The following is an 18,829-nucleotide window of genomic DNA, read 5'->3' as shown; positions in this document are numbered from 1 at the left end:
GATGCTCAAGAACAATTGATTGAAGATCCTCAAAGATTATCCCTAGTCGCTAAGACCACCACCTCAATCCCTTCCAAGTTTTCATCTTTAATTGAGGTATGTGGACTGCAGTTGAATTTCTCCATCAGCTTGTGCTCTCTGCCTCTCTCCAAACTCTTGGGTGGATGTTCTATTAAAGATTTATGCCTCAGTTGGCATGCTTTTATTTTTCCATTCGAATCTTTTTATTTTCTTTAAATTCACTCCCTTGTCGATGTAAAGTTTTGTTGTTTAAAAAAAAAAAAAAAAAAAAACTATAATTTCAAACCTGCATATAATGGGAACTCTTATGAGCTTGCACAATTGCTCCATCCTCTGCCTCAGCTATGTTCAGGAGTTGGTACGAAAAATCAAACAGCTCAAAATGTAGCTGTTGCCCGAGCAGGTAGACAATTGTGCAACCACCCCAAGCTACTGAATCACCAAGCAGTTCATGGTTGTTTGAAGGTGTTTGAGCAGACTCTTCCAGGTAACCCTTGAATACGTAGCAAAATAATATCAGCAAGAAATATTTAGATCATTTACTGTATATTAAAAAAAAATTAACTGTAAAAAGAAATTGAGGTTTTACATAAGCTTAGATTCACTTATTACTACAAGAAATGGGGAAAATCGATAATTTTAATTTATTTGCAGCACAAACCATCTAACCATCTAATGCTCCAAATACAAGGATACAAAATACAACTCAAATGAAAAAACAAGAAGTTTAAATAGATCAAATCAAAACTAAACCAACATTATAACTAGGACTATTTAGAGAAACGCTCACAGCACACATTCATCATAAGTTACAAAAAGACAAACTCAAAACAAGATATAGAAATTTCATTAAAAAATGCATTAAATGATTCCATGCTATATGTGAAAATGATGCTATAAGATTAGAATTCTACATCCTTGATCTCCACATATTCCATTTGAAATAACAATTTACTTTATTTAGCAGCTTTATTATCAGTTTCTCTGTTTGAAAGATACATTTTATTTAGGTCAATGAATTAATACCCCATATCACGAGTCCAAATCCTTAGTGAGTTCATAATTTGTTTTAGTTACATGTTACTATATGAACTCTTTTAAATCACCGATTGACCTAAAAACTTAAGCTAATGGGTGAATTTAATTATATCATCTAACACTCTCCATCACTTGTGGGTTTGAAATATGAAGAAGACCCAACAAATGGAAATAAATATTAATTGGGGAGGAAATAACATTGAAGGGGTTTGAACACAAGACCTCCTAAACCGACCTGCTCTGATACCATCTTAAATCACTGATTAATCCAAAAGCTTAAGCTAATAGGTAAAGGTAAATTTTATTATATCATCTAACAAACCCTAACGAAACAAACAATTCATTTTATGAAGTTGAGTAAACCACGGATGAACTAAAAGCCTCATGTAGTCAGGTAACTAACAACCAGCTTCAATTTTAATATCATTCTGGTATATAGAAGGTAATGAAATTAAATTCCGTTAGTAACTGTATATTGTACATGAAATAAATTTCAAGCTCTCTATAGAAAATGAACTAAATCATACACATTAACCACTTGGGTAACATCAATTCCATTTAATTAAAGAGGAGAATTACATAAAATAACGACAGTGAAATTAAAGCAACAATCAAATTTTAAAAACATGATCTAATCTGATTAGAGTCTAAGCTTCTGTCTTGATGCTGCATCACAAACCAACCATGGATAAAAAATTAATAATCAATTTAGAACATATACCCTTAGGTGAAAATGATTGAAAGAAGATAAACAATAATCATAATGCAGTTATTTATTTATTGTTTATTTTTAAGAAACAACACTTTCAATAGAAAAGACAAATCAAAACAACGGATAAAAAGGGTAGTGAGGCTCACTATTTGAAGTCCACTATATATCCTATAGAAATCTTTTGAAGTAGTGATGTCAATGAATCCAGTCTTGGGAGCAGCACTCCATTTGCTACAGTATTTATCCAGAGCAGCACTTGTAAAGGCAAGTGCATATTCTAGAACACTTCCAGTATTCAAGTTAGATTTGTACAGAAGATCTGCAAAAACAGAAAGATTGAATATAACTAAAACAGGAAGGAGAGGAAACAAGGTGAGGAAAAAAGGGAAGGAGAATATAACTAAAACAGGGAGGGTGCAAAAAGAAAAGTGGATGTAAAAAGTTGGCTATTAAATATAACTGCTAAAATTGTGCCTGGAGCAGATACATTGATAATTTTCTAGCATGAAAAAAGATTGACAAGGCTCGTTTAAAGTTTTCCATTCTTTAGAGGTACCTGGAGCAGTCAACACTATTATGGCCCAGTTCATGTGTAAAATGCCAATTATTTATTTTAAAAATGAATTTATATCATATTTTCGGTTGCTAAAGGTGAAAACAGCAAAAAAAAAAAAAAAAAAAAACCTTTTTCTTTGCAGCTCTGTTGTTTATCTTTTGTCTTGAATTCTTGAATATATACACTTTCCATCAGAAAGAACAACAATGGTTAAAGAATTCTTGTGTTTGAGTGCTTTTTATTTTCTATTTTTTTTAAAAAAATATAATTTCAAGTTTTTAGATGCAAGGTGTAACGGTCATGCTTGTCCAGGGCCTGTTGCCCATGGCCGCATGCCCGATCCAACCCCCTTCTAGCATACTTTCATATCTTGTATTGTATTAGCTTAGTTAGCTTGCTTTCTTTACATTTTCATTGTAAGTGACCACTCGCCCTTTTGCATATACAGGGGCGCCAGTTGGCTTTTTGTTCAGAATGCACTATATGGGGATAAGACTAACCATCACTTCCTCATACCCGGAGTAGTACTCTATAAAGCTGTTGTTGTTGCTTATTGCTTTCTAGTCTACTACAATCTTTCTTTCTTTATTCACATTCACAAAACTTCTTACGAAAACCTTTTCTCTAAACCCGCTTTCTAAAACCGTTTTCCCTAAATCGGGGGTGGAGGTTGCGAGAGGCACTCGGTGTGCCATCGGCAGTCCGTATTCGAGTTGGCTGACTTGTTCGTGAGCGGGAACAAGTGCCGCACAATCGCTAAGAGAAGCTTCCGAAAGAGCGATTGTGACACAAGGCTCATTGTGACGAGCTATCTGCACGCTAAGAGGAGAGGCACTCAAAAACATTAGTTACATGATGAGGAACATCATTTTCTTTTGCTTTGGGAGAAGGAGTCATTTGTTAATCACTAATCTTAATAGATCCAACAGCAATTTGAGTCCATTTTTTTGTCCTAGTACTAAGTTGTCACTATCAATTGTGCACCCCATCAGCTTGCGAGATGAGTTCAGTTGATAGGTTGTGAGGATTCTGCCAATGGCCTACTTAAACCTTCCCTTTGGAGATAATCTTGAACCTTTCTCCTTTCAGGACCACAATGATGAAATGTGATGTTAACTCTCTATGAGAAGCAGTGCTATGTTACTCCTCCCATAGTCAAGTGGTTGTCGCACATTCCCTTTAAGATTTGACACTTTGCCAACTAGGACACTTTCATTGTGTCAAAAGGCACTGTTAGAAGTCCTTCAAAAGCTAATTCATCTTGTCTTCCAAGGTTTAGAAGATTTATTTCACAAATCTATTACACCTGTCTCTTATACACATCTAGATGTGTATAAGAGACGGGGATAAGACTAACCATCACTTCCTCATACCCGGAGTAGTACTCTATAAAGCTGTTGTTGTTGCTTATTGCTTTCTAGTCTACTACAATCTTTCTTTCTTTATTCACACTCACAAAACTTCTTACGAAAACCTTTTCTCTAAACCCGCTTTCTAAAACCGTTTTCCCTAAATCGGGGGTGGAGGTTGCGAGAGGCACTCGGTGTGCCATCGGCAGTCCGTATTCGAGTTGGCTGACTTGTTCGTGAGCGGGAACAAGTGCAGCACAATCGCTAAGAGAAGCTTCCGAAAGAGCGATTGTGACACAAGGCTCATTGTGACGAGCTATCTGCACGCTAAGAGGAGAGGCACTCAAAAACATTAGTTACATGATGAGGAACATCATTTTCTTTTGCTTTGGGAGAAGGAGTCATTTGTTAATCACTAATCTTAATAGATCCAACAGCAATTTGAGTCCATTTTTTTGTCCTAGTACTAAGTTGTCACTATCAATTGTGCACCCCATCAGCTTGCGAGATGAGTTCAGTTGATAGGTTGTGAGGATTCTGCCAATGGCCTACTTAAACCTTCCCTTTGGAGATAATCTTGAACCTTTCTCCTTTCAGGACCACAATGATGAAATGTGATGTTAACTCTCTATGAGAAGCAGTGCTATGTTACTCCTCCCATAGTCAAGTGGTTGTCGCACATTCCCTTTAAGATTTGACACTTTGCCAACTAGGACACTTTCATTGTGTCAAAAGGCACTGTTAGAAGTCCTTCAAAAGCTAATTCATCTTGTCTTCCAAGGTTTAGAAGATTTATTTCACAAATCTATTACACTCATAGTGGTGTATTTTGAATAAGTGTTAGAAGACACAAATCATACCACAGAGATGTCACCTTATTCTGCATAAATAAGCAACTGTCAGTTCTTTAGTTCCCAGCCTAGGGGTGAAAATTTGGGAGGTGTGTGCTTCAACTTTTTTGAGTGAGTTCCCTGGGAAGTTAATTTTTCAACTATCTCATATCTTCGATCATATAAAATTATTTTGTTTTAAAATAATTAATAAATAAAATACAGGGGTGAAGCATAAAAACAAACAAAAATTGGATCTCCTTTCCATGATTATGTTTTGTTTTTTATTTTTAGGCTCCACCCCTTTAGTTTATTGATTTATTATTTTAAAATAAAAATAATTTAAATTTTTATGTATTTCGATTTGTTTTCTTTTCCTATTTTAAAATTCTGTTTTATTACTTTTATATGGCAAGGTTTATTTTTCTTTCTTTCTTTCTTTCTTTCTTTCTTTTTTTTTTTTTTTTTTTTTTTTTTTTTTTTTTTAATGTACTAAACACTCTTTGATATCGAGTTTTCAAATTTTATCCCAAACAATTTAGAAGAAATTAGTTATGAAAAGTATTCCCAAATAAGTCTAGAAAGTTAGCATGGTGAGGGAGAGAGGAGAAGGAAAAGGAAAGAGTAGAGGTGGAGAAAAAGAAAGAAGAATAAAGGAAGAAGAGGAAAGAAGAATAGAAAAGGAAAAGAGAAGAAAGAAAAAGATGGGGTGACAACAGCCATGGATGGAAGGAGGGAGAAAGGAAAAAGAAAAAAGAAAAAGAAAAAGAAAAAGAAAAAATAAACATTTTTTAGTTTGAAAAAAAACTAAAATATTTTTTAAATAAAAAACATTGTCAGACTAATATAGTAAAAGAGGTGTCCAATCCAAAAGGACCAGGCCTAAAGGATTATTTAAAAATTCTTAGTCCAGAAGCCCAAAGGTGCGTATTAAACCTAACAATAAAGCACAACACCATAGGATATTATCACAAAGGGGAGGATGGAAAAGCACCTCCACCATCCCAAAATTGCTTCCAGTTATAATAGCCAGAAGCAGTCACCAGTTTTAATTTTCTGGTAGCACATTGTCACATGTACACATGACGGAAATCTAGACTTGTATGATAACATGACTTAAAGTTAAAACAGTAAAATATTCTCGGTTAGCAAAACCGGAATCATGCAACCTGGGTGAAATAGTAGAAATTGTCAAATGAACAGTAAAGAGATTGTTAGGGTGTGATATAGTAGAAAACCTGCTGCTTCAGCCTGTTTTGACATGGTATAGTATGACATTCCATTAGGGTTTCCAGGATTTGAAACAATCGCACTTGTTGCTGACTTGAATAGGCTTACAATAGGGCTATCTCCATCTTGAGAATGCAATATTTGCCCATCAGCACCTGGAATTATCCCTAACCAAGGTGCTGTCTGCATGAAATGTGTGATGTCTAATTCTCTCTGGTTTTTGGAGGAAGAAGAGAAACTTTTAGTTCATCCATATTTCATAGTCACCAAGAGATCAATAACAAGATTCAAATGTTTAACCACTAAATAGAAAATTATAATCATGGGCAACAATCACTATTCGGTCTCTTAATATTTTGTCAATGGAATGTATCCAAAAGTCGGCTCCCTAAGTTGAAGACTATTACATTATCATGACAGTGCTTAATATCACAAACAGGCATTTAATTGAACTCTCCCTTACAAATTTTTAATAAAGGGAAAAACACTAATCAATTCAAGACATTTAATCTTAAAAGCTAAGGTTTAAGAGAATCAAAATTCCATTATTTCATTCACAGAAGAAATATATATATACATGTATACAAGGGCAACCTAAGTAGGAGAGGGTAAATAAAAAAACAGCAAAGGATAATATGACAAAAATGTTAACAATAATATAATAATACTAATATTTAGCACTATAACAAATACATAGTGAACATACACGTTGCCCAAAAGTTGGGAAGTGTATGTTCATTATGCTTAATCAAAAGTTGATTTGCAAAACATCTAACGCTTGTAAAGATATCCGGTGGACACCAAACATTTTGGTACTTTCTGAAGAGATAATTAACTTCAATTTGTTTATGAGAACTGAGAAGAACCATAGAATATTCTAGGATTTGAAGAGATCTTGGGACAAGGTTTGGTTTGGTTGTTGGCAGGGTTCAATAAATGAATAGTAAGAGTTAAACTCACAGACGCTTTAGTTGTACTCCAATACCTTTACCTTAATTGTACTCCAATACCTTTACCTTAATTGTACTCCAATACCTTCATCTTACTTTCATCCCAAATAACAAGTAATCCTCCTGATCTTCCAATTTATGTAACACTAAACCACCCAACCTATCTTTAACTCCAAATAGACTTATCTTACTTATATTTGTAGATGCTCAAGTGTCTTCAATATGGAGCAAATTGATCGACTTTCCACAACTCCTACAAACCAATTTATCATCTGTTGACACAATTAGTATCTATCCTCGAGCTTTTCATCTCCATGAATCATAGACTAATGAGTCACTTATCACACGACCACTTCATCTCAATTTTTTTAATTAATTAATTTTATTTTTTATTTTTATGATTCTATTCCTTAAGGAAGTAAAAAAAATTAGAACTGCAAATAGTAGTTTCTCTACAAAAAGAAATTAGAACTGCAAATGGTAGTTTCTCTATTTTTGCAGGAAAAAGAACCTAAATTGACTGATGATCTTTCTTACAATTTGTTCTCAATGTTCCAATACTACTATGTAACTCTTTTCATTGATATAATGAAAAAAGACTAACGCTAAGAAATACAATTAGGAGAACAAAATACACCAAAAATAGACAAATGAAACTAAATTTTTGATGCATGACAGCACACTTCCATGGAATTAGTGCAAAAACAGCGGCTCTTGAATGAAGACAGCCAAAGATCTTCTTGAAAAAGGCAACACCATACAAACTTTAAACTTAATCCTTGAACAAAGATCTTTATGCACACCGTTGAAAAGTTGAAAACTAAACCAACTTGAAACTTTGGCTGCCTAAAAATTTTGAAATTGAAGTTGCGCTCCTCATGCATATTAATATAACTTTGAACAAAGAGAATTCATTCAAAAAAGGAGAATAAAAGCTTCTTCTTCATGCACAGAAAACTGAACCAACTTGAAACTTGGGCTGCCTGGAGAAAAGCTGAACTCTAATTTGCTGCCATAGTGCTTCATAAAGGCCACTTCAGAAAAAGAGGCCAGCCTAGTGCAATTATAATTTTTATCCTAAAGACATGATATTGAATATAAAAGGGGAAGGAAGATCAAATAAACCATACACATGTTTGCTCACACATTTAGGAGTATCTAATGGAAACTCTAACTTGGTAAACGATAAGACCTAAGTATGTCACTTATGCAAGTTTGGGCGTGCACGAGGCATGAGGGAGAGAATAGAATGAATTTCCTGTAAAGAGATAGAATAGAAATAGTCACCCTATGAATAGGGAGAAGTACTGGTGTAAAACAAAGAGTGTTTTTAATTCAAATGTTCAATAATCCTAAAAATGAGGGAAGCAAAGAATTTATAGGCTTAAAAAGCCGACATACAACCGGCTGAGCAGGTTGTAAATATACAAGCATTTGGTTGCCTCTTCTCCAATGGATATACTACTCTATAAAGTCTTGTGGAAGCTTCCATTAGATGAAATGTATTTGAAGTATGTGTTGGGAATGGAACTATAAAAAAGTCTCTAAAGATAAGTGGGGAAAGAGAAGTGACTCGGAAAATACAGAAAAGTGAGAAGCGAGAAGTGTCTAAGAAAATAGAGAAAATGGAGAAATGGAGAAAAATGAAGAAGCTAGAAACTTAGCTTGGAAGCAACCATTTAATCCTTCTTGAAGTCTCTTAGCTCTAGCTTTTGTCATTGCCAATTATTTTCTTATCAATCTCACTGTTTGTCTCCCTCATTTTGTTCTCTTTGTATGGTGGATATTGAAGGGCTTCAACATCTTTTCTTTGAGTGCTGTTTCTCCAAGGCTTGTTGGTGGAAGTTGTTCTCTATATGGCTGATCTGTGATGTGTTCAAGATTAATATTTTTCAGATTCTAGTTGGTTGTTTCCTGAAGCCTCAGTCCCAGTTATGCAGTTAAACCTAAAATGAATTTTGGTTTTTGAAAGGAACCAATGAGTTTTTTAAGACAAGCACATACCTCGGTTTGATCAATTTGAAGTTACCTGAGTTAAACCTTCCTCTTGGTGTTCTCTTTCCAAACTTTTTGCAGATTATTCTAAGTTTTATGCTTAAACGGAAATGTATTTATTTTACTTGTTTATTTATCTTGTATGGTTCTATGTATTGCTCTAAGTGTACTTGGCAATTCTTTTTGTTTTTTCTCAAGTGTTGTTTCCTTTTCAGACTAAAAAAGGAGAAAAAAAAAATACTGGACGACTTGGGATAACACTAAAAGATTTGCAATTAAGCAGCTTTTACAAAATCAATGCTCTGATTTGGTATTAATTCAGGAGACCAGAAAAGAAATTTTTCATAAGCAACTAATTAAGTCAATCTGGAGGATAAGAGAGCCATGTAGCATCAATGGGAAGATCTGCAGGGTTACTTGTTATGTGGGATGAAAGCAAGATACAAATGCAAGAGTTTATCAAAGGGGGTTACACTCTCTTGGTTAAATTTTCTTTTAAAATCAGAAAATTTGTTGAATAATGAATACAAATGGACCTAACAAATATAGGGAAAGAAGGCATTTTGGATTTACCACAGTTGCAAGATAGGACTCTGAATGTGAAACAGTAATTCATTAATGGCTGAAAATAAATCTTTCAGAAATAAAAATTGCAGACGTACAGATACTTTTGCATAATTTCAAAAGGAAAACAGAGAAAAATAGTTGCAGAAGTACTGACCAGCACTATATCAAGAAGGCTAATTAAATATAATACACTTCCAATCTCCTTTATTCCATGCAGGACCTCCACTCTGAGGTCTGACTTCGCTTCCCAGTTAAGACTTTCATTGATCAATCTGATGCAACCTGAACTCGGTGCAAATAATAATGTAATATATCACTTCAAGTTGGTTAATAGTTTAAATTAGTCTGTTTTGCTGATTTGTTTAAGTTGATACTTGGGTACTATAAATTATCTATAGTAGAAGTTCTTCCCTATTTACTTCTAGTTTTCTTTATTACCCTGGTCATACTCCTGATACTTCGACATTTCTTTTTCACTTATGTGCAATGTTGTAACGTTTAAGTGAATAATAGTGCTAAAACATAATGTAACTAAAAAGTATTCTTAAAATTAGTGGGGAAAAAAAATTCAAAGAAAAACCATAAACTCCTACATTTATAACCTTTATGGAAAAGATATACCTGCTACACCTCCATCAAATGGTAGTAGTCCTATAGATCTTGGCAATGCTTCTTGCAATCCTGCTATCATCGGTTCAAGTATAGCAATCTGAGAAAACGGTAAGACAAAATATTAGGCTGAAGCTGCTTGTCACAATAGGGCTCTTCTATGATCTTATGTTGGAGTGGGAGTGTTCCTCCATTCTACTGTATCGTACATAGTCCATTTCTTAGAACACTGGCAACTTTTCAACTCTCAAGAAAAATGTTAAGCATCTTCATTTAATTATAACTATTCATTAGTGTTACTCAATGACAAGGATGCTCTTTCTAAAATGAGATGCAAAATGACTTCTTACCGAGCTTTAGAACTTTATCTTATGCATCTTCATTGAATTAAAATCATTTATTGAGTACTCAATGACAAGGATTGAAAAACCAAAAAAACAAAAAACAAAAAGAATAGAAAAATTTTAAAAAAAACAAAAAACAGAAGGAAAACAGTAGACTGAGGCTAGTTATTTTAGAACAGTCATTTGGAGGCATTTTTCAACGCACAATATGTAAACTGTGTGTGTGCATGCAAATGCATATATCTCTATATATCCATCCATATGTATATATATAATATCATTTACTGATATTGCAAGCATTTTAACAAGTGTATTCCATGGACGGATATATCCAACTCATACTGTACCTTATTTGATATATGATCCAGAAGTGCTCGAATAAGCCATGGCAAGGATCTAGATCCTAGAAGTCTCGCAATGGACAGCATGTGAGTCATCCCAAAGAATCCACTATGCAACCGTGCAAAACTTTGATGAGCAGAATTCAAGTCCTAACATGATGGAGACAAATTAACAGCATAAACACAACTACAAATCTTTTTCAGAAAATACAACTATAAATCCTCTAACGAGAACAAAAATGTCAAAGTAGCAAATCCACGTAATAAATACTAGATTGATGATTTAATTAGATAGTATGGATTATACTTCAGATGAACTACCAATATGGTCTCATATATAAATATAAGTGATGTGCAATGTATTGATGATTATAATTAACATACTTGAGTACCATAGTAGAAGCTAGGCTTGGCATGGGGAACTGATGGTTTTTGAACTGGAACAAACGGAACTTTTGATGATCTTACAAATCGTTGAGTAGTATTGCATAGGATGAAGTTTGGCAAGAAGTCATTTTGCATCTCTGACCAAATCTGACAAGAAAAATTATATGAAAATTAAAAAGCTGAAGAAAAACACGTGAAAACTTCACTATCATATCAAAGTTCATGTTACATAACAAAAAGTATTGCTCGGGCAAAAGGCTAGCGTTCATATGTATTATTTTTTCTCATCATTAAAGCTATAAAGTAAACTTCCTTCAGCTAAAAGTTCACAAAATTAGCAACGGCATCTCCATCAAGAAAAAGAACAAAGGGGAGTAAAGGGAACAATGAACCAAAGGCATGTGAAATATAATCAAGAAAAGACGTAAAGGGTACAGAGGTTTAAGGTACAAGAAGCCAACAATGAATAAAAGTTATATTCTCTGAAAGATCAGCAACGCAACCAAACAAAAGGCTTTATAAGAATACACTTCGTTGAAATTATTGCCAAAAAGGTAAAAAAAGGAAGAAGAAAGACACATTCAAGAAAGTGGGAAGTTCAATCAAAGAACAATGGGAGAAGGAACTGTCACCCCTAAAGCAGGAACGTACTCAAAAAGAAATTAACAAGGACGAGCAAAATTGGAGGTCCTATATAAGATACCTCATTAAATTTCAGAAGAGGTAGATTTGTCACTGATAGTAAAATTTAGTGAATAAAGATCATTTCTGACAGAAAATCATCAAACTAATGTACTCATTATAAATCCCTGATTTTGTTCTATACATTAAGTACTTAGTATGTGAAGAATTTGCTGAAAATCTGTGAAGAGAAAAATTAGTTATTCCCTTCAAGAAAGGGAAGAGATATTTTTAACCTGGGAAGCCAATCGACTAGAGAATGACACAAGAGAGAGGTTTTCTTGCATCTCATTTAGCATGAGACAAAACGAGTCAATCAAAAGATCTTTGGATAGCAATTTGTGGGTCACTTTCAGGACATCCATCAGCTTTTCCAATTCCTGAAACATATTAATTTACTTTCATTTTGTTAACAAATAGAAATCATAGAAAGAACAAGCATAAATGACTCACGACTGAGTAAAGAAACTACTTACCACTATGCTGCAAAGATCTTGAGACTCAAACCGATCAAATAAAAATTCTAGATTCTCTCGGAAAATTTTGTTCATTCGTTGGGCAACCAAGCTTCTTAAATTAATGGTCCTCCCAAGTAACTGTTTAACACAAAAATTTGAACATAGGAAACAACAGATAAATATAAATGTCTACAAGTACCAAGTTCATACATACACACATGATAAACCAATTATTAGTCGAGAAATAAATATTCAAGATCATATCTGATCATGGGATACAGGCTCCCAAAAAAGGATTCTTTAAAAAGGATAACATTGTTAAACAATGATGATGCATATATGTAATAGTATTACTTCTATATCATACACAGAGAAAGCATAGACAATTTCCCACATGATGGTCTCCATCATAGGCAGCAGGAAGTGAAGGGGAAAATGAATCCTAAATTCAGATAGATCAGTAAGCTATAAAAAGAAAACGTTTTACCTTCACTCTAGTGATCTTTAGAAGGCCATTAAACCTCATAGCCTGGACAGAATATTTTTCTCCATTGTCTATGGCAAATAAGAAAGATGAATCAAGGATCTCTCTGCAATAATTGGCAATAGCACGAAGTTACTTTTCATTCATAGAGCAGCATGTGTCTAATCCAAAGAGCAGCACATACCTCGCAGCCCAACTCTTGTAATGTGTAAAGATTGAATCACATAGTTTTGAGACAAATATATCAAAACAATGATCGACCTATAATAGACAACAGAAGGTGGCATGAGGTAGTAAATGTGATAAAATGACAGATAGATCTAAAGAAAAAAGAATAACAAGGCACAGTACAAGTGACTATGCAAATATTGTGTCTCAAACGCTTAAAGTGTCTTTACATCAATGCAAAGGAAAATACTATTGAAGTTTTTGTTTTTTTTTTTTTTTTTTTTTTAAAAGGAAAAAAAATTTTTTTTTTTTTTTTTTTTTTTTTTTTTTGAAAAGGAAACGGTTCATTATATTAAAGTATAGAGAAGAGCTAAGGCTCAGAGTGCAGAAGGGTTATACAATGAGTAAAACAGAAATACTAAGGCTTCTTTTAGGATCAGGAGATGCACCCGGGCATCTCAACTATGTTGACACCCCCTTAGCACCCTCATCACATCCAATGCAAACCCATAGTGAAGAAAGGACATTATTAACAAGAATCCAATTCGAGGAAACAATAATCGCAAAACAAGCGAAAACGATGGTCTAAAACAGAGCCAACACAATGACCTAAAACTGAGAGAAATAAATAAAGAGTTCAAAGAAACGGCGGCGGGAGGGGGGTAGGAAAGTAGAATAAGAGAAAAATTGGAATCCGGCACTAATTAATGTTGTCCGAAGGGGGAAGTGAAGATGATAACCCCCCAGTTGAGATTGAAATCCGATAGACTATAGGCATGGAAAGATTGGAGAGTATGCACCAGGAGGAGGCTTGACGGCGGGCAACTTCAAGGCGGTCTTGGCATCCAAGAGCTTTGTTTTGGAAAATCCTTTGATTTCTTTAAACCAAAGATCTGCCAAGAGGGCTTTTATTGCATTACACCAGAGTAGACAGGTGGGGTTGTGGAGATTAGGGCCGCCTAGGAGTTGTAACGCATTGCTTTTGAAGTCGTTGCACATAATCCATGAAAAGTTGAAGAAGCACAACAGTTTTTTCCAACACCAAGCTGAATAAGGGCATGTGAAAAAGAGGGAAGGGAGTCCTCACTGTGTTGGAGACAGAACGGGCATACAGAGGGTGAAAGGGAGGATGCTGGCTGTTTTCTTTGAAGAACTTCAGCTACATTCAGCTGACTAAAAAGCATAATCCAAATGAGGATATTGACTCTTCTAGGACTCTTTGTCTTTCAAATAGCCGAGAAGAGGGGCTTATCCAAAGGGGAGAAAGGGGATAGGTGTACTTTAAGGGAGTTAACTGTATAAAAACCAGTGGTTGAGATAGACCACACTCTTTTATCAAAAGAGGGAGGACTTCTACTTGCAATTTTCTCCAACAATTCTTGAAAGGCCAACACTTCTTCATCTTTGGGCAGTCTTTGGAAGGAGATGGACCAAGAAGCTATGCTGCTGTCCCAATGATTAGCAACTGAACCATTGGGAAGCATGGTGATTCTGAATAAGCTTGGATAAAGGGTGCTGAAGGGGGAAGATCCTTCCCATGTGTCTAACCAGAAAACAATTCGCCTGCTATTACCAAGTTTGAAAGTGGCCAAGGATTCTACCTTAAGCCAACTCTTTGAGATGCTAATCTATGGACTTTTCAAGCTTCTACCTCCTTTCCCTGTTGTATGCCAATCAAATGCATCTTTACCATGAATACTTCTTATAACTTTGCCCCAAAGAGAGTTTTCCTCATTGAAATATCTCCACCCCATTTAGCAAGGAGTGCAATGTTCATAGATCTGAAACCACCAAGGCCTAGACCACCATCTGCTATAGGTTTTTGAACCAAATCCCATTTAACCAAGTAATTTTTCTTGCTGCCATTGTTTTCTTCCCAAAAGAACTTTCTTATTATCCTTTCCATTCTAGATATTACTCCTTCGGGCATGAGGAAGATGGCCAAGTAATAGTTAGAAGGTTTGAGAGGACTGAAGTGCATAGAGTGGCTCTTCCTCCCCTAGAGAGGTTAAATCTCTTCCACTCGTCAAGTTTAGCTTGTACTTTGTCTAGGACCGGCTGCCAAAAGGAGGCTCTTTTCGGGTAACCCCCTAGAGGCAACCCTAGGTAGTAAAAAGGAAGTTGGTCAGCCGTACAGTTCAAGGATGCTGCTGTGCTAAAGAGTTCACTGTCGTCCACATTAATCCCATAGAGGGCTGATTTTTCCCAATTTACTTTCTGCCCTGAACATCATTCAAAGAACTCCACTGTATGTTTAAGTTTTACAAGCATGGAGCTGTCATATTTGCAAAACAGTAAAGTATCATCCGCGAATTGGAATATGGAAACTTGAACTTGCTCTTTGCCTACTATAAAACCTTCAATAATGCCGGATTGGGTGAGTTTGAAAATTAAAGCACTCAATACTTCACTGACAAGGAGATAAAGGAAAGAGGAGAGAGGATCACCTTGTCTTAGACCTCTTGAAGCAGCCACTCTTCCCCTTGGTCTACCATTAATAAATATCGAGTAAAGTGGGTCTTTCACACAGTCCATGATCCATTCTATCCATTTCTGATTGAAATTCTTGGATCTTAGCACTTTTTCTAAAAAACCTCAGTCTACTCGGTCGAAAGCTTTCTCCATATCAAGTTTAAGAATCCACCCCTTCTTCTTTTTTGCTCTATACTCTTCAACAGCTTCATTGGCAATAAGGATGGAATCCAAAATTTGTCTTCCTTCTATGAATGCACATTGGGAGGGAGCAACGATGCTAGGCATTATCCCTTTCAATCTCTCGGCTAGCACTTTAGCAATGACTTTGTATATTAAGGAGGCTAAGCTAATGGGTCTGTAATCACTGACCTTGATTGCTACTTTCTTCTTTTGAATCAAACATATGAAGTTCTCTTTTATGCAAGCATTGATCTTAGCATTCTTGTAGAAGTCATCAAAGGTGTCTTGGAAGCTTGACTTTAGAGGAGTCCAAAATTTCAACAAGAATTCTGAAGTGAAGCCATCAGGGCCTGGAGCTTTGCTTTTTCCGAGAGCTTTTATAGCTGAGAAGATTTCTGTGACTGAAAATTTAGCTTGCAAGAAAAGATTCTGATTTATATTCACGCATGGCCAATCTAAATTTATTGGAATATGCCTCCTCTCTGGGGATTTTAGGAAAAGATTGCTGTAATAATTGATTATTAGGCCTTCAATCTCTAAGCTCAACTTTATTGGCACTCCTTGCTCATCGACTAACTCATTTATGAAGTTTTTCCTCTTCTTTGCTGCTAAGAATCTATGGAAAAAGCTTGTATTCTCATCTCCCTGCTTGAGCCAATTTAACTTGCTTTTCTGTAATAGGTTGATTTCTTCCAGCCTATATAAGGCCATAAGATCTGCTTTTGATGAAGACCATGCTGCATAATCACTGCTGGAAAGGTGGGAAATCTCGGCAAGAGTGTCCTATTTTTCAATTTCTGCTAGCAGCCTCTCCTCCTTTTTTAGTTCTTCCTTATAGCTGTAATGCCACTTTTTTACCGCTGTTTTGACTTCTTTTAGCTTCTGATTGAGTACAAAACCAGCTCATCATGCACTTTACTGTTAAACCATGCTTTCTCAATAATTTGGATGCACTCTTTGTTGAGAAACCAGGGTCCCCAGCTGAAAGAACCAGCCTCTAGTAAAATTGGGTAGTGATCTGAGAATATTCGGGCTTGTCTATTGACTCTTGAATTTTCAAATAACTCATCCCATTCTTTTGATATAAAAAACCGGTCTAGTAGGGATCTTGAAACGAAGTTGCCTTCCCTTGACCAAGTGAAGCTCCCATTACTCAACCAGATTTCCAAGAGTTTTGCTTGTTCAATGAAATCATTAAATTTTCTCATGCCTCTAGTACTTCGGCCCAAGGGGAATCTGTCATGAATGAAACATTCAAAGAATACATAGAAAGAAACAAAATACAAATACAAAGGACAAATCCTTAGAGACAAATGAGACTAAACTAAAAACAGACAACCAGGGGATAAACTTTTCCAAACAACAAAATCTGACAAAGAAAGGAAGCTAGAAAACTTCAGTGCCAAAGAACTTTGGAAGCAGATGAAAGCCGATGAAGCGTGAAGCTGAGCTCTAAACCAGACTGACTAGAAATGCCATCGAAGAAGCCTCCCCCATAAACAGAGCCAACCAATCTTTCTGGGCAACCATGTACAAAAGAACAAGAAGTCTTGAGAAGAAGCATCCAAGGACTTTGGCAGACAACACTAGGATGAAACAATCAGACAAGCAACAATAGATCGGACCCTCCCATCTGAAGCTTACAGAAATATAAGTTAAATCCTCTCAGACCAGCCTTCTTACAGAGCATAAAATTTGAAGCCACTTCCAAGACCAGAATAATTTATCAAGCAACATAAAAACACCCACCAACTAGAAAGACCTCCAAGATCTCTTGAGTTCCATGGCAGGACTTTAAAGAAGAAGATAAAGCAATAGAGACCCCAAAATCTCACAAACAACTATAGTCAGAACTCAACCAAGAACAATACCACAAGCATCGATTATTGAAAGCAGATGCTTGGGAATATCTTCTTTATTGAGAGGAGTAAATAAAGAAACATCAGTCTTATCGGTCAACTGAGCTTTCTCCGGTTGAAATAATTGACAAATATCATTACCAAACCCATCAACTGTCTCTTCATCACTCGTAATCCCTCTATTTTAGAATTTTCAAGCTTTTCACCACTAGCACTAACTATTGATTCTTCATCTAAATCTTGCTTTTAGTTACGAATATTACTTGGAAGACTAGCCTGGAGACCTAATTCAGACTTTCTTTTCTGAGAAGAATTTGAAGGAAGGTATGGTGCACCTCTCTTGGAAAGAGTAGGGGCTTGAGCTCGGGCACAACACTCTTCTAACACTGGATTGCTGTCTGTAACACTTGACTTGAAGATATGTCTTTTCTCTTTGTTTTTTTTTTTGTTAGCAAAAGTCAGAATATGTGCTGTGACCCCATGATTCTTCAACGAAACTGAATTTTTAATCACTGCACTTTCCTTGAAGATGGTTCTCTTTTTCCTAGAAAAAGTGTTTGGGATAAGGCTTCAACAAAATTGAACATTTGTGAGAAATAGAGGGAAGATAAGGAGATGCATTCAAAGAAAAAGCACAATTTGCGATCTTTGAAGGAATGAGGGGGAGAGCTTGAGTGTTATTTTGCATACCATTACTGAAAGGTGAATGGCAATCAACAGAGACAGCTGTGTTTTCAGCTGCCTTTATCTTTTGGACTTCCTTCGAATGGCTATCAACGGGCGTTTTATTAAAAGAATTTCTCACGCCACGACCAAGGGCATCCCTTGGACTACTTTCAGAACTTCGAAGTGCAGCCGAAATCTCTCCTCATTAAAATGTCATCAATGTTCACATATACCCGGATTGGATCTCTGCTAACTTGCTCTTCCATTTGCGGCAGGGAGACACTTGCCAGATAATCTCTGTTGTTACTTTCAGTGGACTTTGTGTCAGCTTTTCCTTTTGCATTATCTTCGAACAAGACGCAAATGGGTTTCTTGAAAAATTGTGTGGATTATTGGGGGCAACAAGAAAAGCCCAGTCTAGATTCAAGCTAGAAAAATCTATTTCTTCGTCATTCATAACTTGCTTTAGTTGAAATAAATCAATTGGGTTGGAAAAATCTTTAAGAAACATAGCACCTTTAACTTTGATCGGAGGGTCCAAAAATTCTATATCTCCATAATTCAGAAAAATGTTTCCTAGGTTTTTATCTGTAATTTCAATGGTATGGCATAAAACCACAAAGACTTCTTTTAACTTGAATTTTTGTTTCAACAACATTAATAAGATTCAATGTTTCAAATGCAATGATTCTAAGCCACCAAATAGGACCCAATAGCTTCAAATGTTTGCCAGCTCCAATAGTCTAATGGAAGATTTTTAATCGAGATCCACCCACTGTATCCTTTTACCACATTCGGTCGACCGCGCACTTGCGTATTCCATTTTTTAAATTTCAAATGAAACTAACCACACTCTTACCATCTCCCTGGGTAATCAATTATTTCTTCCACATCTCCCTGATCCAAATGAATTAAAGCATTTTCCGTGG

General features: G+C 35.6%; 1 protein-coding gene across 1 annotated transcript in view; it reads right to left on the bottom strand.

Moving 5' to 3' along the window:
• The window catches only part of LOC120070894 (protein PIR), a 90,310-nt gene that overhangs the window by 991 nt on the left and 70,490 nt on the right, over nucleotides 1-18,829 (bottom strand). The window contains exons 19-29 of the mRNA XM_039022792.1: nucleotides 12,737-12,813; nucleotides 12,556-12,658; nucleotides 12,087-12,206; nucleotides 11,847-11,990; nucleotides 10,927-11,076; nucleotides 10,549-10,692; nucleotides 9,870-9,957; nucleotides 9,403-9,530; nucleotides 5,745-5,949; nucleotides 1,918-2,090; nucleotides 308-514 (exon numbers count right to left, since the gene is read on the bottom strand). Coding sequence (XP_038878720.1) covers nucleotides 308-514; nucleotides 1,918-2,090; nucleotides 5,745-5,949; nucleotides 9,403-9,530; nucleotides 9,870-9,957; nucleotides 10,549-10,692; nucleotides 10,927-11,076; nucleotides 11,847-11,990; nucleotides 12,087-12,206; nucleotides 12,556-12,658; nucleotides 12,737-12,813 — 1,539 coding nt within the window. The remainder of the gene's footprint in view (nucleotides 1-307; nucleotides 515-1,917; nucleotides 2,091-5,744; nucleotides 5,950-9,402; nucleotides 9,531-9,869; nucleotides 9,958-10,548; nucleotides 10,693-10,926; nucleotides 11,077-11,846; nucleotides 11,991-12,086; nucleotides 12,207-12,555; nucleotides 12,659-12,736; nucleotides 12,814-18,829) is intronic.

The sequence above is a fragment of the Benincasa hispida genome, chromosome 2 (assembly GCF_009727055.1).
Source record: "Benincasa hispida cultivar B227 chromosome 2, ASM972705v1, whole genome shotgun sequence".
NCBI lineage: Eukaryota > Viridiplantae > Streptophyta > Magnoliopsida > Cucurbitales > Cucurbitaceae > Benincasa > Benincasa hispida.
This window is presented reverse-complemented; position numbering and strand designations above follow the sequence as displayed.